At 38.2% G+C, this 24,856-nt stretch overlaps 1 protein-coding gene across 3 annotated transcripts in view; it reads left to right on the top strand.

Annotated features, from left to right (window-relative positions):
* BANK1 (B cell scaffold protein with ankyrin repeats 1) overlaps positions 1–24,856 on the top strand; it is a 307,483-nt gene that overhangs the window by 271,174 nt on the left and 11,453 nt on the right. For 2 of the 3 annotated variants that reach the window (XM_059172136.1, XM_059172125.1), the window contains exons 11-12: positions 9,902–9,967; positions 23,090–23,265. In XM_059172136.1, coding sequence (XP_059028119.1) covers positions 9,902–9,967; positions 23,090–23,265 — 242 coding nt within the window. Of the gene's footprint in view, positions 1–9,901; positions 9,968–12,226; positions 12,323–23,089; positions 23,266–24,856 lie in introns of those variants that run through there. The other variant, XR_009353027.1, reaches the window with a different exon arrangement.

The following is a 24,856-nucleotide window of genomic DNA, read 5'->3' as shown; positions in this document are numbered from 1 at the left end:
TTAATTTTTGTTATTTGAGTATAGATGACACACAATGTTGCATTAGTTTCAGGTATATAACACAGTGATTCAGCTTCTTTATACATGACGGTATGCTCACTACAAGTGTGGCTACCATCTGTCACCACACAGTACTATTAGAATACCACTGACCATATTTCCTATGCTGTACATTTTCTCTCCATGACTTACTCATTCCCTAACTGGAAGCCTGTACCTCCCACTCCCCTTCACCCATTTTGCACCACCACACACACACACACCCTCGTGTCTGGCAATCATCAGTTTGTTCTCTGTATTTATAGATCTGATTCTTTTTGTTTATTCATTTATTTACTTTTTTAGATTCCACATATTAGTGAAATCATATGGTATTTATCTTGACAGTTAAACCATCCTATGTTTGAAGTACAACTAATGTGAAAAGGGGAGGTCATACAAAATGGGTCAAAGTTCTAGGATACTGACATACAGCTAAGCATTCTAACCCCTTTCACACGGTGCAAAATAGAGAAGCTCTATTTCAACCATCACCCCTGGAAGCGTAACTTACTAATGCAAAACTAAACTAAAACTAAACCCAAGTTTAAAACTAAACTTATTAAGAGATATGATTCTGATTTTTTATTCAATTCCCATCATACTCAACCTATTTTGGATGAACAACAAAAAGAAATAATTTATTTTTCTTAAATGGAAAGATTTTGAAGTCTGCATGCTTTCAGATGTTGCATTCTGTCCACCTTTTCCCCCCAATAATATGACAAAGGATTAGGTTCATTAAGTTTCAAGAATATGGAGGTATTACTATGTAATTCCTCTGTATTACAGTCCTCCTTTATGACAGAATTCTTGATTTAAGAAAAATCAAGGAAAATGAACACTCTGCATAGTGTATATAGATTGATAATAAAACTATATCCATAAATCATGCAAAGAGATGACTGCCTATTGGGGAAAATTCTTCAACATCAATGGGTAATTTCCCATTTTCCCCTCACACGATTAATAAAACCTCTGAAGGTCCTTCTTCAGAGTCTGTGTCACTGGTTTGGGGTAGAATGTAATTTCCCTTGCAATTTTCAATTGCTACTGAATTGCCCTTGGCATTTTGCAGAGCAACAAAGTTGTGTATGACCTTTTTGAGAGCTACTCAGCTACTGGGACCCCAAAATGTCAAGTACAACTCAGTTGCTCTCAAAAATTTTCCACTTGCTATTCATTTGTACTTGAAATTGATCACATACAATGTAATTGAAATGCAAACAGAAAAAAAAAAAAAAAAGACCTTGTAGAATCTCTTAAGAAAATTAATCCATACCATTGTATATGTGAGAGAACTAAATGTTCTCTGTCCTCATCAGTGAAGAAATGTGGTCAAGTGGATTAAAGTAGGCCTTGGGTCAAGTACCTTGGTCCTACTCTCTGGCTGGGTGACCTTGTCCAAGTCATTTAGCTTCAGGCCTTATTATGTATATCACAGATGCTCTCAGGACAGAGGGACACATTTATCATTCTGTTTGTAAGCCCAGTGTCCCCGTATCCTCCCCGTGATTCTCCACCTCTCCTCTTTCCTTGATAGGGTGCTGGTACAGCTCTGCAGAGGAACAGTTGTTCAGAACTACACTCACACTCTCCTTCACAGGGAATCAAGCCTGCCTGTGTAACCCAGGAGTTTTGATTAGTTTTCTGTCCTTCTCAAAGCAGCACATCACAGCAACATTGGGTGAAATCTATGAAGGGCTTTGTTGACTATCTGTTAGAGCGTTGGCATAATAATAAAGAACTTTCCCAGCCTCGTCTTCCAGAAATTCAATTCCTTCATGTTAGGGAAGGGAGAAAGTATAATCAACTGTGGTGCAAACTGACATTAAAAGATTTATATTACATGTGAAAGTAAATGCAAATATTATCAAGCACTTAAATTGTCATTCAGTAGCAGAGTGAATTCTGGTTTTTTTCCCCTTACAGTTTGATTTTTTTTTTTTATAAACATGTATTTTTATCCCCAGGGGTACACTTCACAGCACTCACCAAAGCACATACCCTCCCCAATGTCCATAACCCCACCCCCCTTCTCCCAACCCCCCTCCCCCCAGCAACCCTCTGTTTGTTTTGTGAGATTAAGAGTCACTTATGGTTTGTCTCCCTCCCAATCCCATCTTGTTTCATTTATTCTTCTCCTACCTACTTAAGCCCCCATGTTGCATCAACGGTTTGATTTTTATAGAGTCCCTGTTAAATATCTCTTTAGTAAGAAGTTTAATTGGCCTAGAATAGTAGTTCTTTACTGGTGGCGATTTGCCTCCCCAGAGTCATTTGGCAAAGTTTAGGGACATTTTCAGTTATCACCACTGGGACAGTACTAATGGCATCTAGTTCATAGAGGCCAGGCATGGCATTAATCCTTCCTACAAGACACAGGAAAGGCTCCATCACAAATAATTACCCAGTTCAAAATGTCAGCAGTGCCAAGGTTGAGAAACCATGACATGGGTAGTTTCCATTGTTAAGACAACATAAACATCTGAGCAGAGTGCTTCAGAGAATGGTCATTTGAACGTGAAATCGTAGATGGATCAAATAGCTATCCACATGAGTTGTCTTCTTTCTCACGTTAGACTTTTTAAATTCACAGTATTTTTCACCAGCACTTTCAGTGTGCAGATTTTTTTCCCTCTAAATATGTAGTAGTTAGAGAAAAACAAGATGTTCTGTGGGGTTGGCACACTGAGAAGAGCCTCCTTGGAGGGAACAGCAGCACAGGGGAATGAAATTCATGAAGATTGTGAAGCTGGGCAAAACAATTTGAGTCATGACTTAGCCACTTCAAAGTTGCGTGGCTTTGTGCAAGTGATATAGCCTTGCTTCATTTGTTTAAAAAACAAAAGCAAAACCTCCTGCATAGAGTTTTTATGGGAATTGAAATGACGTAGGTAGCACAGCTTGCACAACAGAGTAGGATGCAAAAATGGCAATCGGCGTGATGGAGGGTATTCTGTAGACACAGAGGTGAGATAGGACCCACTAGATCATTTCAGTTGATGTGCCTTTGACTTCTTACCTTGGGTTTCATATGCCAGTCTCTCACCTTGCATGTCTGTTCCAAGTTACTTATGAACTATCAATTATGAACACTACACAGAGCAAGTGGTTCAGCTCCATCCTTTTAGAGTTTTCAGTCTGCATTTCTATAATAGTGGAATTATAGTGTGGAATGCCTGATCAAAGTGAGTTTGACCAGGTCTATTGGTTACCTCTTAAGACGGCAACATTTCCCGATATAGGGATAAAAAGAGAGGCCAGAGAAGTTGCTTTTGGTAATCACCAAGCATGAACCAAAAGATGAACTCATCATACTTTCCATAGTATTAAAGTGACTTTTTAGCAACCCAAACCTCTTTTCCTTAAAACAAAAGGAAAATTACTAGGGATGTTACTAGAGTAATGTCTTCACTTATATCATATTAAATACAGATGGTCGGGGCGCCTGGGTGGCTAAGTGGGTTGAAGCCTCTGCCTTGAGCTCACTCAGGTCATGAACTCAGGGTCCTGGGATCAAGCCCTGCATCAGGCTCTCTGCTCAGCAAGGAGCCTGTTTCCCCCTCTCTCTCAGCCTGCCTCTCTGCCTACTTGTGATCTCTGTCTGTCAAATAAATAAAACCTTTTTTAAAAAATTAAAAAAATAGGGGCGCCTGGGTGGCTCAGTGGATTAAGCCGCTGCCTTCGGCTCAGGTCATGATCTCAGTGTCCTGGGATCGAGCCCCGCATCGGGCTCTTTGCTCGGCGGGAGCCTGCTTCCTCCTCTCTCTCTGCCTGACTCTCCGCCTACTTGTGATCTTTCTCTCTGTCAAATAAATTAATAAAAAAAAAAAAAAAAAAAAAATTAAAAAAATAAATACAGATGATCAAAATGAAAAATTAGGCAATCAACCTAAAGGAAATCATTTGGGAGGAGACAAACCCCCAGTCCAGGGCTATGCAAGCACTAGGTGTTAATACATATTGCCTTCCTGGTAACAAGAGGAAGGAGGACCTGCCTGCCCAGTGGTGGTGGATTGGAGATTCTGCTAATAAACTCATTGCAATGGCCTCAAGCTCTAATTACCCAGAGTTCCACAAACCAACTATTCTCTGTCTTTTGGAATGTCTCAACTCCCTGGATAAGAAACATTTATAGAATAGAAATATTCTTATTCCCATCAAAGGACTAAATATGCAAATAAAAACAGTTTGCATTCTACTCTAGTAAAAATTAAGTTCCTTAGAAACAGAAATAAATAATTTATAATAAGATTTCCTGTTTTGGGAGATTTTTATGGGAACATGTCTATTAGACTTAAAGTTTCCATTACAGACTGGAAAGAAAATTCATGCTTTCTCCTGAGGAGAAAATTGATATTGCCATTGAATGAGAATGTTTATGCTGTTTTCCTTCTGGTAGTTATGTGAGTTCTAGCTTTCCTTCCCTACCAATCTCAGAAGTAAGCTTAAACAAGTCAGTGACCTCCAGTATGCTTGTTGACCATTTGCGGTATTCTCCTTTAAAAAGAGAATATCACAACTCCTGACTCCGTATAGCTTCCAGGCAGTGCACTGCTTTCAGCTGGACATAGCTGATGGGACTGTCCATGGCCATGCTAACTCTGATGTGCCTATTCAAATGTAGTGACATAAGTTTGGTAAATTTGTTCAAATTAATAACCTGCAACTATTGCCAGCAGAATGCAAGGGCGGGTTTTAAGCCAGTTGGGGTGCTCAGTCTATCCTGGCCAATTTGCATAGAAGCTACATCTCCTCTGGGCTTAGCCAGTGTGACTATTTATAGGATTAGAATATTCTCTTAACCTATTTTTGCTGGTTCAACAAAGGGGTTGTTTTCAGTATTTTGGGTTGTGTTTTTGCTGTTTTGTTTTGTTTTGTTTTGTGATTACCTTTCACAGGGTGCAAATTGGGAGAAGAAGGTAGGAAGAGTAAGGCTACCGGGGTCAGATCACTGCCTTAGCCCTCCCTGACTGTTTCTCATCTCTGTCCTCTCTCATCAGGAGGCACTAAGGACACATTTGACCTTTGCTTAAATGAATACATCAAAATGGAGAACGTTGTGGAAACTATGACTGGGTCTTATTTGTCTTTGCCTAACCCTGTAGTTGCTTACACGTTTAACAACGTAATGAAAGTTTATTGGGTGAATAATAAACACTCTGCTGCTACCTGTACAATATCATTTGAGAGCCCAGAGGACAGTACAAATCTGTCCAGTGTTTTATATCAAATCTCTCATTTCAAGAATAATCATCGGTGATAGCTTTAAACATTTTATGTTGCACTTCTCATGGGCCTGGAACATCAAGGTGTTTGTTGTTTATAAGCCACATCTTTATGGATGCATTTGGCTATTGCACAGACTTTCCATTACCTTAGCCACTAGCAAAGAAATTCCAAGTAAGTGCTGTCAGATGTTTCAAGGAGGGTGGCTTTGGAAGAGTCCCTTTGCTTGAGATGGACCACAAATGAAGTGGACGTGAAGAGTGTTCTCGCAAAAGCAACCTGAGAGGACAAATACTACCAGTGAATTCGTTATAGTTCACCTTCTCCTCCTCTGTTCTTCTGGTAGTTCTGCTTTGCTTAATGTTTTGAATATTTAATACTATGCTAATTTTTTCCATTTAGTGTCATTTCTATTCTAGAGAAAATTTTATAAACTGCCAATATGTAAGATAAATGGGGATGGTATTTGGGACATTTGCATTGTTTGAGATTATTTTGAACTTCAAAATTGTTTTTCTTTCTCTATGAACTTTTTTTAATGTTTAAAGGTGGTGACAACTACTAATAATGTATTCATTTTCCTTTCTTCTCAAATTCCAATTTTAGGTAGGAAGAGAAAAATAAGATTTCACTGAGGTAGAGTCATCAAAGTTGATGTATGTCATAATTGCCTTAATAACATTTTTTGAACCTTGATGCAGTAAGATATGATTTTAAAAAAATAGTATCCTGTAAGAATTTAAACACATAAGACAGGATCACCTCCATATTTTATAAAAAATTAACCTTGGTCTATGATTTAACTTTCTAGTTTTTCTATTAGTCTAAATCCTCCGTGTGGTACAAATAACCTCTTCCTCAAAACAGAGCCCCCTATTTAAATTCACACTAAAGAATTTATCCAGGCACTACTGAACGTGCAGTGACTTGGGGAAAAAAGAATTGGTAGCAGCATCTTAGAATGTCAGAGCTGAGTGAGACATCAGAGAGCATCTCATCTGAGTTTCTCCTTTATCAGGAAGAAAATAAAGGCCTGGGGGAGAAAATCATTTTCCCATGTCACATATTGTTAACATTAAGACAAAACTATTGCCTTTCCCCACTGCCAAGCTGGTTAGCATTCTGGCATATAGATAGTTTCCTTTTTTTCTTTTTCAATATCTGCATGTTTAAAACTGACTCCCAACTTATTCACCAGAAATCTTATACAAAAGTATGTACTTTCATATAGAAAGCTGAGTGACCTATAACCCAATGTTCAATTCTCAGAGTATCATGGATTTTACATTTACTTTTCTTAAAGGTTTGTGTCAGTGAGCATGGTAAAAAGAAAGCATACAAAGCTTTTTAGAACAAAGGTTTTACTGGTAAATGTAAAATGTTTCAGCTAATATTAACCATAAAAAAGGAAGATTAACAAATTCTGAAATTTTAGATCTATCCTTTTCCTAAAGCCCGCAGAGTGTTTTCTTGTTATGCATGTTTGAGTCAGTGATCATTTTGATGGACTAACCCTTTCTTCAGGAGACAAGTTAATATAGGTTTTTTTCCAAGATTACCTCACATGCAAAAATACCTCTGAACTTCCCTAGCATGAAGGAAACAATGTGTTTGGTAATGTGCTACTTGCGTCTTTGTAAAGAAATGAGGCTTGCCTGTAGGGGGAAGAAAAGGGCCCTTTGAAATGGGTGTAGCTCAAAGTGAGTTAAGAGGGGATTTCAGCAGAGATTATCCAGGGAGAAAGGACCTTCATATGTGGGGTGTGACGGGATACACATCTTACTTTTACAAAGCTCTGTTATCAGCACTTTGATAACCATCCTTCTCAGCCATCCAACTCCTCTCCCAATCTTCCCTCAGATCCCAGGCTCTGCTGGCTGGAAGTGTTAGAGAAAGCTCAAGGAGAATAAACACAGTCTTTGTAATTCTAAGGCTAGAAACTGAAAGACAGTGTTGACGTGTAGTGAATTTACTGCATTTCATGCACGCCCCGGCATTTGTTGTGGGCAGAACCATATACAAGATGTGAAATGACTTTTAACAAGTTAATGCCAAAAGTCCAGAAAAACTAATTCTAAGTGCTCTGGAGCTCCAAAATGCAGCAGAATTGTTAAAACTGATCGATCGGTGTACTCTTTATTTGGAGGAATTTGTTGTCCAGATTTATCTTTGGATTCAGATTATTTTTCATAGTAATGATGCCACACTTCAGCCTTTTTAGTCTTACACATTTTCAGTTATTATCTTGACAATATTGGCAAAAAAAAAAAAGTGTGCAGACTCCACCTGTTATTAAAATTTCAAAACTGTTTCATTTTTTCAAGACTTTTTAGAACTAGCCAATGAAATAAAATCAAGCAGTACTTATAAAATTTTTCTAATATCCCAAAATGTATTCACACACCATATATCCATCGTTATATTTTATTTTATTTTTTTTTTAAGATTTTATTTATTTATTTGACAGAGAGAAATCACAAGTAGTCGGAGAGGCAAGCAGAGAGAGAGAGGGAAGCAGGCTCCCTGCTGAGCAGAGAGCCTGATGCGGGACTCGATTCCAGGACCCTGGGATCATGACCCGAGCCGAAGGCAGCGGCTTAACCCACTGAGCCACCCAGGCGCCCCCATCATTATATTTTATTTAAGGAAAAATATAAACCACAAACCGAGAATTTGCCATTATGTTATATTTAGCGTGTTTTCCAAATACTGACTTGAAGCAGAAAATTGATTTTCAACCCCAAATGTTACTTCATGAGTATAATTTTTCTTAAACCCATCATACTTTGAAAATATGTTTGTTTTCCCTGTTTGAAAGAAGAGTACTCTTTGTCTGACAATAGCTGGCAAGCGAAATACCCTTAATAAATCATTTTTGGGGCGCCTGGGTGGCTCAGTGGGTTAAGCCGCTGCCTTCGGCTCAGGTCATGATCTCAGGGTGCTGGGATCGAGTCCCACGTCGGGCTCTCTGCTCAGCAGGGAGCCTGCTTCCTCCTCTCTCTCTGCCTGCCTCTCTGCCTGCTTGTGATCTCTCTCTGTCAAATAAATAAATAAAATCTTAAAAATAAATAAATAAATAAATAAATAAATCATTTTTGATGTGATAGGATTTGGGGCAATTTTTTAAATTCAAAAAAATGTCATCCAGATTAAACACGGGTGTGACCTGGATAATAGATAGATAATGGGTCTAAAGAATATAAAAACTAAAGACAGAGGGGCTCCTGGGTGGCCCAGTGGGTTAAAGCCTCTGCCTTCGGCTCAGGTCATGATCCCAGGGTCCTGGAATAGAGCCCTGCATCGGTCTCTCTGCTCAGCAGGGAGCCTGCTTCTCCCGCCCCCCCCATCTCTACCTGCCTCTGCCTACTTGTGATCTATCTCTCTGTCAAATAAATATATAAAATCTTTAAAAGCAAAAAAACTAAAGACAGAGAATATAAGACAGCTCCTGGGCTGCCTCTTCCAATCGGAGACATCAAACACCATCCAGCTGGACGGCTCACTCCCTCCCACATGCCTCAGTTCCGTTGTCCCAGGAAAGTCTGATGAGCTGCAAAGAGGAACAAGAAACCCAAACGTACTGGAAATATTCAAGGGTTCTTCTGAATCCCCTCCTTCTATTTCCTCCTTTATCTTTCAAAGGAAATAGTTATGGAAGAGAAGTGCTGTGGAGAACCAAGCAACAGATCTAAGTTAAAGGCTGCAGGCTCTAAATCAAGTCTCTACTCACAACAGTTCTGGGATCATTGCTAAATTACTTAGCCCTTTTACAAGTTAGTAAAACTTCCACCTCCCTCATCTTTAAACATATGAAGCTAGACTCAGTGTTCAAGGCCTCTAGCAGTTCCCAAATCCTGTAATTCAGACTGCCCATAAAAAATAAATGGAACCAACTCTGGGACGTTCAATTTCTAAAGTCAAGTTGTAAAGGGTATAGGCTTTCTTATTAACAAATGCCAGAAGCTATACAGAACTTTGTGGGTGCTCAATAAATATTAAACAATCAATTTTATCTCTCATCTGCAAAATGGGGTGAGTAATGCTAACTTGTCTCACAGAATTTCGTGCGAGAAACAATAAATGAGAACAAAGCACTTTTCAGAAAATGAAGTAATTCGAATAAGCTGCTTTAATAGGTCTGAGGTCTAGCTAGATGATGCAAGAATAAAGTGTCTTTTTCATTATTACATCTGTGAAATACAGCAGTCTTTTCATCTGTTTAAGAAGAAACAGTCATTATCCTTGCTTATCACCAGAAAGTCAGCATGAGTAATTTCTGTGCAAATGGAATTTTTCATGTGATTTTAACATTTATCACTTTTAACAAAGTGCACCTTTTAGCTTTACCTGATATCAGAATGGAATCATATCTTGATTTAAATAGGTTAACGAGGTGTTCTATCAGCTTTATACTCTTCTGCCTAAAGAAAATGCTTTTCAAAATGACTGATAAGTTGCACAAATGAGAAAATTGTAAATTTAATAATCCTCCTACTCAAAAGCAATACAATTCAAGAATTGCTACTAAGGAAAATGAAGTATTGCATTTGAGTTTCCTGGAGTCTTCCACAGTACGTTCTTTTTTATGCTTGTTTTCAGTAAATATTACATGCTATTTTTTTTTTTACAGTGTTTCAACAAAAGACAGCCAGAAGACAATCTGATGGTGACAAGTTCCATGGTCCTAAGAGACAAGGTACTGACATGAACTTTAGCTTATTTAATAATCTCTAAGTAAGAGTTTAAAAAGTCTTATGAATATTGGATGAAGTCTCCGAGGATAGAAGTAAATAATTGTGTGCCTGATTACTCTTACTCTTTAATTAGTGTCTTGCCCAAATATAATTTTTGTGATAAGATTAATATAAGAAAATTATTTCAATTAATAAAGGCAAGAAACAGCCATGTGAACATGTTTGTGGTGGTGTTGATGATATTGTTACCAAGGCTCTAGGAAGGTCAAGTAAGACAAATTCTCTAACCTACATGGAGACCTAGCTTTCATAGACCATTAGAGAGAAGCCTCTGGAGTATAAGTTAGGAGGGCTGGGGCAGGGGAAACAGATGACTGATTCCCCCAAGAAGGGGACCAGCCTGGGATTTCTGTCCTCTGTATTGAACTCCAATCAAAGATTGGACCCTTGTCTCACTATTCTCTTGCTCTCTGCCCTTAATCCAGCAGTTTTTGGAGCACTTACTTGTTATGCAGAAAAGTGCCGAAAACTGTAGTTGCAGAGACATCACACACAGTAGAAAAACTTTCCTCTCATTCTACATAGAGGCCCCTGCCTCCAATTTTCCCTGACATACACAGTTCCAATTGAAAAGAGAAACTCTAGCAAGTTATTTATTATGATTTTTCCCCCTGATAATAAGAGCTTGATTAAAGTTCAAAAATAAAAAAATGTAAAAGGTGACAGATGGAGGGAGCTGGTTCTGATCATCAATAATCTCAACACACCTAGGAAATAACTTCAGTCCAAAATAGCATTGCCTTGAAGTTGCTACTAGTAAACTACTGGAGAGACATTAAAATAAAACCAAGAGCTTATCTCACAGTAGCCACTAAACTCACCACCGCCCCCCCCAAACACACACAGCCAGTGTCCCTTTGTCCCATCATAGAGATGGCTAGGACTGATTTCTCAGCCCACTGAGCTACTAAATACACAACCTTGGTGGACCTGTTCCTAGAACATCATGGATTGTCCTCCAAACAAAGGTGTGTCCTTAAATGAGTGATCTTCATCCATCACTTCAAGTAGCATTTCCCATGGCAGCAAGGTTGTACTGAGACCATTCTTCCAATTCTTGACAATTCTTGAATGCAGCACATGATGAGACTGAATTTCTGGCCCTGAGCACATAGATATATCACTTACAGATTTATATGCAAAAAAAACAAAAACAAAAACCGTCTATTTGACAGCTTTCCATTTCTAGTGATTTCATAATTTGAGGGGAAAGATTTATCTTTTTAAGGTTACTATTATCCTTCCACTGTACCTTTACCTCTCTCAAGAAATAAGTGCAGACCTCCATATGAGATCATTCTACAATTAGAATGAAACAGTTCCTGAGGAATTAGCAAAGTAGAGATTATTCCTATCAGAACTCCCCCACATACCTCACAGAGTTTCGGGAAAAAACAAAGGGAGCAGATGCTTTGAGCTCTTTAGGAGAAAATTTCCCTGAAGCGTTTTTAAATAAATTATTCAATTATCATGTTTTAATTAAATTCTGTTAGAATTGAGGGGAGAATGTGAAGACGGCCACCAGAGATGAAGGAATGTGACAACTAGCAAGAGGAATGAAGAGATCCTTGGAATCTCACTCTTATCAATTGTCCTCTGGTTACCCCCAGAGAGCAACATAAGGAAAGGCTGCTAGTGTCTATTAGAGACCAATTATTCTTCTACTGTATGTACAGAAAAATAGTCCCTTCTGTACCCAGAAAAGAAAAGGGAGGGGAGAATAGTGAAAGGAAACAAGAACCTAATTATAAAATATTTTATTGGATTAATATCTGTGCATACTTTGGTACTTAATTTGTTTCATTGCTATCAATAATCAGTAGATTTTTAAAACTCTTTTAGGGCTAGGATATGAAATTTTTACTCAAATTTTGTATGAATTTTTTTCTCTCTGGATATTTAAGTCCAACTTACTGATGATGTTTTAGATTAGCCACCTTAGAGCAGTTTCCCTAGATTCCTTTAACCCTGGATATAAGTAATTCTTTGGAACAGAAAAGAATATTGTTCTATTTGCAAGGAGAAGAGGAATATTAAACCTTGTGAAATGTTGGAAAACCTCCCTGATTACTGCAGTCTGCAGGGAAATCAGAATCTAGTATGAGAACAGAAGAGACAATTAAGAATAATCGGGAAGATTTTAAAATTAAATAATTTTACTTTTTTCTTTACTCTGTCCATTTTTCTCTAAACCTTTTCAGATGTTTATGACCATCCAGTCCGTGGGACATACTAGGAGATCAAAATTGCTTGTTCCTGAATTAATGATTACTCTCTAAGTATCCTGGGATTTCATGGTATAGTAGGAAAAGCCGTACCTGCTTCACCAATGATAATCTCTTTATTTGAACAAGAAAAGAAAGTCCTTTTATGACATGTTTATCAGAACCAAGATTTTCTAAAGGGACCAGACAGGTTCTCTAAGGAAGGCTAAAGAAATTACTTAATTCTTTCACTATATGCTGGAAGGAAAAGGGATTATGAAAGCCAACTATTTTCCCTCTGAAATTATAAGTGTTTCAGATGCCCTACATTCAAGACTGCCAAGGGATTGCCAGGAAGTTACATTATTGCTAAGTCAAGGAATTTTCCTGAGGAACAGAAAAAATTAATTGGCACAATTTCCATGGAAACTTAACAGATTTCTTCAATTCAGTTTTCACATCCTGAAAAAATATAGAGTGAGGACTTTGGGTCCTCCAGATAAAATTTTCCACCAAAATACAGTTTTAAAATCAGTTTTCCTGAGTTGTTTTGAAATTAGAAAATGCCAGAGTGGTATCTCAGAATATGCTGCTACTAGCACAGCTCTCCCTCCCCTTCCCAAAACTGAGCTCTACCCAGGGTGCTCCAGACTTTGTTCATCAGCACTGCAAGCCAGAGAACTGAATTTTGTCAGTGGGTTTGGAGTTGCTCAGAGTTTTGAAGTCTGAGTCATGTTAATGATGCTGGTAGAAGACTGATTTATAATTCCCTAATTTCAATCTATTGAGTCTATACCAGAGGAAGATTCCTTCCCAGTGACTAGGATACTTGGATTCCTTCAACTCCTGACAAATAATAAAGTTCTATGAAATATTATTAGGAATTAGAAGGCCACTAGGTGAACATGATCAAGTCAAAGGCGGCTGGAGGAATATGAGGGTTGCTTCTTTAAAGACATGGAAATATCTGGTTAATTTTCCCTGTCTTACAAGATCATGTAATAGTCTCAGGTCAAGATTTCTCACATTTCCCATATCTGTTACACCTTTTTTCCCCCTCTGTTATATCTTTTTCTTGGGCTATGCCAAGGGGCCTTTTCTATCCTTACTGGAATCGTACACCTATTATTAATGTAGTCTTACTTCAAATATGATACATGGCAAATGATGAGGTTTAACTTTCCTGGCTTTTGGAACTGCCTCCCTGTGATTGTAGACCACATCCACAAATCTCCTCAGTCACACAGTTAAAAAATGAATCTCATCAAGGATGTGCTGTTGCTGTCAATCTTGGAAGGCAAACTATTTCTTTGGGGACCAGGATTAGTGGGAGGTAGGGGAAGCACATCCTATAGACAGCTGCCTATATCTGAGACACTCAACCTTAGATGAGCATAGAATTATTTGTGGAGCTTCTAAAATTAGGTTGCCTAAATCCTACCTTAGATATGGCTTAAAATGAAACATGTGAGAATAATATTGAACAATAATCTCAAAAACAACATGCAAAAGAAAAAATATACCCCAAAGAAACTTTTTTTTAAAGATTTTATTTATTTACTTGACAGAGATCACAAGTAGGCAGAGAGGTAGGCAGAGAGAGAGAGGGGGAAGCAGGCTCCCTGCTCCCTGCTGAGCAGAGAGAGAGAGGGGGAAGCAGGCAGAGAGAGAGAGGGGGAAGCAGGCTCCCTGCTCCCTGCTGAGCAGAGAGCCCAATGTGGGGCCCGATCCCAGGACCCTGAGATCATGACCTGAGCCCAAGGCAGAAGCTTATCCCACTGAGCCATCCTGGAGCTCCCCAAAAGGAACTTTTTTGAAGGCCATATTATGGTCAAATTTGGCCACTAACTGTGTTATATTTCAAAAATACTCTGCACAACTTTTGCCATGTTTAAACCATGCTTAACTCCATGTTTTATGTAAAAATTCAAATCTACAACCAGTCCCTATTATATTATTATATCACTTGCTACAAATAACTTCTGCTGTTATTACTTATTGTCATGCTTTCCATATTATCATGCTTTCCACTCCTAATTCTATAAAAAGTGGAAAAATAAAAGATATATCAAGGGAATCTGGTCAATAAAAACATGAGGGAAAACATTTATTTTTGATAATGGAAACTATTCACATGAGTTTAATATGCAGGCATTAAATATTTTCTACTCAGTGACTATCTGTCTGGCCCCAGGTATAGTCTCTGCCCACTGATTCTTCAATACAGACTGAAAAGTCATTGTTGGCTGGTCTTTTCAGAGGGTGGGAATGCTCATGGGCAAGATACAGTCAGGAAACGTATCTTGTTTGTGTTCTCCAAGTACCCAATGCTGCAGCAGTCTGATAAATGTTAAATAATGAAATTTTCTGTAAGTTGGAGGCCTGGGGAAATGTAGATATAGATGCCCTTACGTGGAAGAAAAGAAAATGTTGGCCTCTGAGGTATTTTAATCAGGTTCTTTTTGCTGACAGTGGATATATTAAAAAGAAAAGAGGGGGATTATCAAAATATGGTCATTTGTACTCCATAAAAGAACAATGGCTTTAGTTCTCTTTTTCGATGTAACTTACATTTCCATTTTCACAAAAGTTTTTTTGTTAAAGTCACACCTGGGAAAACTTGAGTAATAACTGAGTTCTTGTCCAAAATGGTGATGTGTCAAAAGCCCACAGTAGAAAGTCAGGTTGAAGAATTTAATATTACACTTTGCTTCCTGAGGCCCTCAGATAAAGCTCTGTGATGGAGGGATGGCATGTTTAAGAAGAATTCTTTTAGTAACTGATGCAGAAAGTTAGTTGTTTACAATCAGTACATAGCACCAAGGAATCGCGTTTCACCTGTATGTGATGAGGCTGTGCCAACCAAACCTGCGAATCCTGGGATCCTCAGTTATGAATTACAACTAGAGCAGAGAACAAAATTTGACTGAACACAAGAAATGGAAGCAAAGGATAAGTAGACTCTAAATCTCTTGGTGAACATGATTCTGTAGATATGTTCTCTTTTAAGAGGGATTAAGGAAGAGTACAAATAAATAATATGAGAACTTCAAAAACAAATCCAGAGAAAAGGATGGAGAATTTAATCATGAAGACTCAAGATAATTATACTTCTGTAAATGATTTGTTTGATGAGTAAGAATGTCAAACACCAAGCGATCAAAATGTAGATAATAGAAAATACATACACACATACAGTAAGAACATTTCAGCTAACAGTTTGTAATTTTTTAAATCTTAGGCTTTTGAAAATACTTTACCTGTTTAAAAAATGTTTTAAGGCAGTAAAGAAATATGGATTATTTTGAATTTTCATTTATTAAATTCAACCTGAACTATTCAACTTTCGGTTTCAGTATCTGACACCTATCAATATACAAAAGATAAAAAAGAAAATTTCAGAAAACTGTGATCTTACAAACAAATTAAAAACAAAGGGAAGAGAAGCACCTGGGTGGCTCAGTCATTAAGCGTCTGCCTTCGGTTCAAGTCGTGGTCCCATGGTCCTGGGACTGAGCCTGGCATTGGGCTCCCTGCTCTGTGGAAAGCCTGACTCTCCTTTTCCCACTCCCTCTTCTTGTGTTCTCTCTCTCACTGTGTCTATCTCTGTCAAATAAATAAATAAAAGCTTTTAAAAAAAAATAGGGAAGAAACAGCAGCAGAAGGTCTGGAGTAGAATCGCTAAGAAAATGTTGAAAAACAAAAATAAAACTGGGGGCATCATGTTACCTGATTTCAAGCTTTACTACAAAGCTGTGATCACCAAGACAGCATGGTACTGGCATAAAAACAGACACATAGACCAGTGGAACAGAGTAGAGAGCCCAGGTATGGACCCTCAACTCTATGGTCAATTAATCTTAGAGAAAACAGGAAAAAATATACAGTGGAAAAAAGACAGTCTCTTCAATAAATGGTGCTGGGAAAATTGGACAGCTATATGTAGAAGAATGAAACTCGAACATTCTCTTACACCGTACACAAAAATAAACTCAAAATGGATAAAAGACCTCAACGTGAGACAGGAATTCATCAGAATTTTAGAAGAGAACATAGGCAGTAATCTCTTCGATATCAGCCACAGCAACTTCTTTCAAGATATGTCTCCAAAAGCAAAGGAAACAAAAGTGAAAATGAACTTTTGGGACTTCATCAAAATCAAAAGCTTCTGCACAGCAAAGGAAACAGTCAAGAAAACAAAGAGGCAACCCACGGAATGGGAGAAGATATTTGCAAATGACAGTACAGACAAAAGGTTGATATCCAGGATCTATAAAGAACTCCTAAAATTCAACACACACAAAACAGATAATCATAAAAAAATGGGCAGAAGATATGAACAGACACTTCTCCAATGAAGACATACAAATGGCTATCAGACACATGAAAAAATGTTCATCATCACTAGCCATCAGGGAGATTCAAATTAAAACCACATTGAGATACCACCTTACACCAGTTAGAATGGCCAAAATTAGCAAGACATGAAACAACGTGTGTTGGAGAGGATGTGGAGAAAGGGGAGCCCTCTTAATGCTGTTGGTGGGAATGCAAGTTGGTGCAGCCACTTTGGAGAACAGTGTGGAGATTCCTTAAAAAATTAAAAATAGAGCTTCCCTGTGATCCTGCATTACACTACTGGGTATTTACCCCGAAGATGCAGATGTAGGGAAAAGAAGGGCCATCTGTACCCCAATGTTTATAGCAACAATGGCCACAGTCGCCAAACTATGGAAAGAACCAGGATGCCCTTCAATGGACGAATGGATAAGGAAGATGTGGTCCATATACACTATGGAGTATTATGCCTCCATCAGAAAGGATGAATACCCAACTTTTGTAGCAACATGGACGGGACTGGAAGAGATTATGCTGAGTGAAATAAGTCAAGTAGAGAGTCAACTATCATATGGTTTCACTTATTTGTGGAGCATAACAAATAGCATGGAGGACAAGGGGAGTTAGAGAGGAGAAGGGAGTTGAGGGCAATTGGAAGGGGAGGTGAACCATGAGAGACTATGGACTCTGAGAAACAATCTGAGAGATTTGAAGGGGCGGGGGTTGGGAGGTTGGGGAAACCAGGTGGTGGGTATTAGAGAAGGCACGGATTGCATGGAGCACTGCGTGTGGTGCAAAAACAATGAATACTGTTACACTGAAAATAAATAAATAAATAAGTCTGGAGTCAACGTCAAGCTAAGATGAAAGCAATGAAAGCATGAAAGACATTTTAGGTGTGAGGGTAGGATGATATGAAACATATGACATGAAAAGGGATCTAGTGACAAGAGGGAGTATGGTAAAAATAAAATAAGCTTGAAGTTAAAATTTCAGTAGCAAATTAAAACTACTTTGGTCACAATGAAAAGGACTGATGGTAGATAAAAATAAGTTATTGGAGTTGAGAACATAATTGGAGAAGGGTTTGTTCTCAATACCTGGAAAGACTAAAAACAATCAGGTGATATGAAGAAGAGAGATACAATGTATAATAGGTTTGGTGGGGTTCTTCCTTCCTTTCTTTCTTCCTTCCTTTCTTCCTTTCTTTTTTTTTTTTAATAGAATACAAAACACAGTCGATGACATAGCTAAACGAAGCATTGGAGAACAAGGAAGTGAAGGACTATATGGGCTCACTGTGGCCCAGAAAACAATAAGGAAATATATCCACCTTTAAAACACCCTAGCAAATCTTTAATTATAAAGATGAAGATATAAACCTAAAGTACTGAGAAGATATTTTAAGTTAGATTTTTCTATTAAAAAAAATCAGAATCAGTTTTAAGAATTAGAGAATCTGTGTAACAGAAATTTGAGCTAATGGACTAAATGGTGTATTAGGAAAAGATTGCAACTTAAGAAGATTATATTTAGTCTGGTGTTTCATTCATGTTAAGAAGAAAACAGAGCTTTTGGATATCTAAGGTTTTAGAAAAGATGGAATTTCTGTGGTCATCATGAAAGTATTACCCAAAATGTATTCTAAGTAAATGAGAGAGTAAGCAATATAAAAAGTTCAAAGAGAACTTCTGGTATTAAAGAACTGGTGGTAAATAATGAATTCAATAAAACATGGAATTGCATTTAAGCAATTTATTGTAAATTTATTTATAAAATGTGAATGTAAAATATTGGTGATAAAAAATAGACAATTCAGCAAATTATAATTTCACTGCAATAATCTGAGTTTGATGCTCAAATAAGGTAAAGTTGTCTAGGTACTAGAAGAAAATGCAAAACTAAAATCATTCTCTTTCATTCATGACTTAGTAATCGAAATATATATATAAGATAAACAGTATCTCTGAAACTTATTTTAAAATAAAATATGTACCTTCCAAATCACTTAATATGTGTGTGTGTGTACAAATATATGTATAGTCTTTTTTTTTTTAAGATTTTATTTATTTATTTGACAGACAGAGATCACAAGTAGGCAGAGAGGCAGGCAGAGAGAGAGAGGGAAGCAGGCTCCCCACTGAGCAGAGAGCCTGATTCGGGGCTTGATCCCAGGACCCTCAGACCATGACCTGAGCCAAAGGCAGAGGCTTTAACTGACTGAGCCACCCAGGCGCCCCTATGTATAGTCTTTATGACAAGATTTAGAAACTCGTTTGTTTGTTTGTTTGTTTGTTTTTATTTAATAAAGAGAGAGAGATCACAAGTAGGCAGAGAGGAAAGCAGTGGGTGGGGACCAGAGGGAGCCTGGTGTGGGACTCTGTCCCAGGACCCTGAGATCATGACCTGAGCCAAAGGCAGAGGCTTAACCCACTGAGCCACCCAGGTGCCCATAAACTAGTATTTTTAGCATATGGAAAATTATTAAGAGGGGTAAGAGGGATTCTGGGTAAGCTGGCCCAACAGGATTCTTGCTGAAGGCAGAGCCAGGTGATCAGATATCACCTTGGGGGTGATGGAAGGTACAGAAAGAAACCCAAGCAAATATTGAAGGTAATTGGATATGGAAGGTGGGGGACTCTGACTGCACAAACTTAGCAGGATTCTGAGGAAAATTAGCAATACAAAGATGGGTGTGGAAGTACAAAAGGTGAGGCATAGTTGGGAAGAAGACTCAGAGGAGCCTGACTCAAGATTAGTCAAGGGGGGAAGTCTGGCAACATTGCAGCCCTAAGTTTGAGATGGGGATACTTTGTTTGGAACTTACAAATAATTCAACACTCCAGGTATCTCATAATTCACTCATGTGCCCCAGAGTTAATATACCTGCTAGTTCCTTAGCTAGGGAACCAAAAAATTAGCTTCAGATATAAAGCTTGGTTATTGGGTTTTTAAATTCTATTACTGACAAGTTCTTTCCAGTTACAAAATAATGTGTTAAGATGGTACAGTATGATATGGCATTGGTGTAGTGTATATGGCATGGCTTAGAATGGTATGTATTTCATGGGGAAGCCTATTAGCAAAGTGAGAGAAAGTTTCTTAGTGTAAGAACAATACAGGTGCACCTGGGTGGCTCAGTCCAGTTAAGTGTCTGCCTTCAAGTCAGGTCATGATCCCAGCATTCTAGGATTGAGCCCTACATCAGGCTCCCTGCTCAGTTGTTCAGTGGGGAGTCTGCTTCTCCCTCTCCCTCTCCCCTTCCCCCATCTCATCTCCCCCTCTCTGTCTCTCTCAGATAAATAAATAAAATCTTAAATTTTTTTTAAAAAATACAGTATTATCACAGAAAACTGGAAATTAGAAAAACATAATCTCTGATACTATAACAATAGAACAACTTCTATCATCTTAAGATAATTTCCCTCCATGCTTTATTTTATGAACAACATTTATATCATTAAAATTTTACTCTAGATACAAATTTGAATTCTGCCTCTCTATCATTATATAATAAGTACTTTCTGTGTTGCCACATGGTCTTTTTTTTTCATGTGGTCTTTTTATTATTATTTTAATGACTACTTAATATTTATTATGTAAATATTTCACACTTTAAATTTTTGGGTTTTGGGCAATTAAGTCATTTCCTTTCAAATTTTCGTAAAACATGTTATTCTAGCCAGTCAATGATAGAAATAATTTTAATGAAAAACTCAGTTCACTTTCTTACCGAAAGATTCATACACTCACCACAACGGTGTTACTTGTTGTTTATATATGATCAAATAGAAATGTAAAGAGATACTGATCCAAAAGGAACGAAAACTCTAGAAACTACAGTTTATCTTGAAGCTTTTATACTGAGAGACCAAGATTCTGCAATATGTACAGTTAGCAATCTGACAAAGGCTTTTCAACAATAATTATGTTAAATTCATTCCAAATTTCCTGAAAATAAACTAATAATTAATATAAATTTGAGAAGGAAAGAAAAAAACTTTCCATCCCCCATACAACAGTAATCTAAGCCCATTAAAGTAATTTTGCACACCCTACCAAAAATTACAGGTTGCACGTTTTGGTTTGACTAGTCTACCCTCAGGAGAAAAGATGATAAAGTGCCTAAATCATTTTGTTTTGCAACTTGTCCTAGCTAATAATAATTTATCAAGACAATTTTGCTTTAGTCTTTTTAGTAGGGGGGAATGGGTGAGTAAAAGCAGAAGTATGTAAACTTAGTCTAATTGTAAACAGCTCACTTCCAGAACTTGCTCTATTTAGAACTCCTGCTGTTCCTAACTTTTGTTCTTTTGTTCTCTCTGCACAACCACGCAAGATTGAACTCCACCCCCCTAAAAAGTCAACTGGCTTATATTTTAGCAGCGAGAATTTGAAAGATGAAAGGGTAATTGAAATGAGTATTGTTAACATGATTCAGTATTTTTTTGAATTCAGCTTAACCTGCATGTAGAGCCAAACAAGCTGGTAGGGTTTTCCAGGAAGCCTTTCTGTGAGAGACCTTCGACAAACGCAGAAAATCCAGCCGCAGAGGTTACTCGAGATAAAAGCGCATTCATATTTAGTCAAAGGGATGACACAAGTGAGGTGCTAGTTAAGTGTCTTAGCTATTAAATGATGGCACTCAGCTTCCATACTCTGGCAGGAATGGCTCATAGAATTCTTTCGCAAAACGCATCTCCCAAATTGGAGTGGAATGTGGAGGCCTATAAAAAACAAACGGTTTAAGAAGCAAGATCTCAATTGTTATCTGTGCTTTTGGCAGCTGAACCAGTGAGCCCTCTGGCTGACTTGTGCTTCTTCAGTTCTCTTGGGATTTCATGCTCCGTCATCCCTGAAGAAAATGATTTTGAGTGTAGAATCTGTTGACATCTTGTTAGTTCTGGGGGAATAGGACTTCTGAAGAGAAAAGACAAGACCAGCCAAGAAACCCCCCCATAGGAATCAGAATGATTGGTCATGGAACAATTTTATGTGTATGTGCATCTTTTCAGAAAGGAATCCTCTCTGTGTCCCTGTTCCAAGATTCTTTGCTACAATCCTTCTCAAAACCAAGAAAGCCATTAAAGGTCATTCCAAGACAGCCCCAAGGGTCAAGTCTCCTTGAAATACTTAAAACCTGCTACAAAGTACTTGAAATGTCTCTTTTCCAGATGAACCAATCCAAACATTATTGATGAATCCTTACCACTATGAAATTTGTGGGGTCTCTGGGTGGCTCAGTCAGTTAAGCATCAGGCTCCTGAGGTCAGCTCAGGTCATGATCTCGGAGTTGTGGGCTCAAGCCCTATGTTGGGCTCCCCGCTCGGTATTGAGTCAGCTTGAGATTCTCTCCCTGTCCCTCTGCCCCTCCCCCTATTCACACACATGCCCTCTCTCCCTCTAAAATAAATAAATAAATCTTTTTAAAAAAACCTTGAGTGCCCTCCATTTCCTAAGTCCTTGTCTGCCTGGCCCAGTGACAGTCTGGTAGCTCTATTTCTTTCTTGAAGATGAGCTCCCAGTAGGGATCAATGACTCAGGGACAGCAAACCATTACACAGCAAGACAGGATTAGGCTCTATGGACATATTTAGGTTTGATACCACATGAGACGTACACCACGGAGGAATTACCCAGGTAATATGATTACCTGAGATCATATAATACACAGGTTGAACTTGTGAAAGAAAGTACAAACTCAGATGAGTTCTGGAGCCAGGCAGGTGACAGGTGTGATGCCATCCAATGACCATAAGGAGTGACAGGGATTGCACAGAGCATCCTTACAGGCATGCAGCCTTTTTTCTGTCTTTAAACACTATGTGGGACAAATAAAGCACTGAACTCACCCATGGTCTGTGGTTGTCTACTACTGTACCTCAGGCTGGTCTATGGTGCGGCATTAGCAGCAGCACGTGGGCAGCTGGACCATCCAATGTTCTTATTGTACTAAACAAAATAAACTCTTTTGGGAAGAGAGCAGGGCATTACAAAACGAGCAGCAATTGCTTATTTAAAATCTTTCCAGAGTAAAGTTGTCAATGCTTCTAAAAATCTCTTACAACACTTGGATGTTGGTTGAGATCTCCTTTCCCAAATCTACAGAAATATGTTTCTTCCACAAATATTTATCACTGATAATAATGTTAATGTTATTTAACTTTTACTATGGGACAGTCATTATGCTAAGTATTTAGTGTGCATGTTTAAAAATAATGCTCTGAAAAAGAACATGAAATTGGCAATGCCTACAACTGGTACAATGCAGAAATTTCCTGCTGTTCTTTCTCTGTCCCTTTTTCTTCCCCCTGTGATGGCACACATTCTTTTTACCCATAACACTAGGTGCCAGGCACAACAATCCTTAGAAAGAAACTCCTTTAAAAATTTGCACCTATTTATTCTGTTACCGCTTATAGACTGACAGGAACAAGAAACTCAACTGATTTGTTTTCAGTGTTTTTTCCCCCAATTGTCATATTTCATGTTCTTGTTAAGACATCTTCCCTCATATTGTAGACAGAGCTCGGATGGAGAGTCAAGCCTTTTCCAATGTGGACTGCCTTGCTGCTGGGCAGGAAGAGCTCATCCTCTTGCAGGAGAAGGTCAAAAATGGGAAACTATCTGTGGATGAAGCGTTAGAGAAATTTAAACATTGGCAGTTGGGGAAGACAGAGCTGGAAATGATTCAGCAGGTAATACTGACCCCAGCAGGTAATACTGACCCCTTCTGGAACATTCCCTCACTTGCAGAGCCTCTGTGTAAATGTCTTTACAAGAAACACAGGTAACAGTTCTTTTGATTTTTAACTAGCCACAAAAAAAAAAAAAAAAAAAAGGTGTTTTCGAACTACCAATTAAACGTTTCATGTGTGCAAAACATTGGTGAACTCAGTGCCAGGACCCAGTTAGTGAATGTTTTGTGAATCTCATTGCTGAAATTAAGGTGAAACATCTTACACTAACAATGTGCTCAGCATTCTGAAGAGTGCACTATATTGACCAGGCTTAAAGGGGACAAGAAAATAATTTAAATCTTATCAGGCAATAGTCCTCAGTGAAATATAGAAAGTTTTCCCTTCCTTCCCCTTAACCTTTGGGGGGAAAAAACCCTGTATATGTCAGTCAAGATTTACAAAGAAATGTTGCCAAGCATATTAACTTCAGATAAGCTTGTCTTCTATTAATATAACATACATCCTGAGAGGGTCTTAGAGTAGATGGCTCTGAGATGAGCCTGGAAGCAATATATACCCTGTATACCCCATGACATTCCTCAATGAGGGGTATGAAGACCGTATTCTGTTTTACCCCGCAGGCCTTCCTACTCCCAAAATAGTCCAACAGTTTTTTCTTCTCATCACAGAAAGCCCCAGTGCCATAGAAACTAGTTCTCCAAAAACTGATTGAACACATTTAATTAGCTGGTTTAGGCCAAAGTACAAATAATCATTAATAGCTTAATATATTCCCTTTCCCAAGAGATCATTTTTATTGAAAAACAATGCTTAGGAAAACATTTTTAAACAACAGAAGAATGAGTCCCAGTGATGACATTTCAAACAAATGGGCACAGAGGCGGAAGGTGTTGAGGGAAGGAGACTTTCCCAGAACCTTTGAGATCATTCCTTCTCAGAAGTCACCTGTCTTGAAGGGTAGCTCTGGTAGTGGGTGGTGGCTGGACCTGAGCCGGGTTATGCAGGGCCAAGCTAGGGCAGTTGTTTTTCCAAACAAATGGAAAGAAATATTGATTGTACAGTTTTGCGACTGCTTGTTGTTCATGATCAGAATGACAAGAGGGCTTCTCGATCTGTGCCCATGCCATCACCGTCAAAGTCCCTCTCATCCTGAAATGGGTAAACTGTGTCCAGGTGTAGACCTACACAACCACTCTCCTAGCACTGCCAGCAAGTTTTGTTGAAATAAGTCAATTGTCCCTCATTCTCCTTGGTCCATAATAAAGTTGACAATTTAGAATGATTCAACCAAAACACCTTCTGAGAAATTATTTCCCTAGTTTTATTAAAGTCTCGGTTGGTTTTATTTTGTTTGTGTATTTATATTCAATATTGCCTTAGCAAGAATTTAAGGTGGCCTGTAACGACTTTAAGACTGACCTGACTGTCCAATATATAGTGAAAATGAGATAATGAATACGGTTAGTGTTCAGCAAGACAAAACAAAACAAAATTTAACCTATAAATAAATACAAGAACAAGCACTAAGCCTGCTTTCCATCAGAGCTACAAGTTCAGTGACCCTTACTGAATACTGTTTGACGATCAG

Source organism: Mustela lutreola, chromosome 1 (assembly GCF_030435805.1).
Source record: "Mustela lutreola isolate mMusLut2 chromosome 1, mMusLut2.pri, whole genome shotgun sequence".
NCBI classification, from domain to species: Eukaryota; Metazoa; Chordata; class Mammalia; order Carnivora; family Mustelidae; genus Mustela; species Mustela lutreola.
This window is presented reverse-complemented; position numbering and strand designations above follow the sequence as displayed.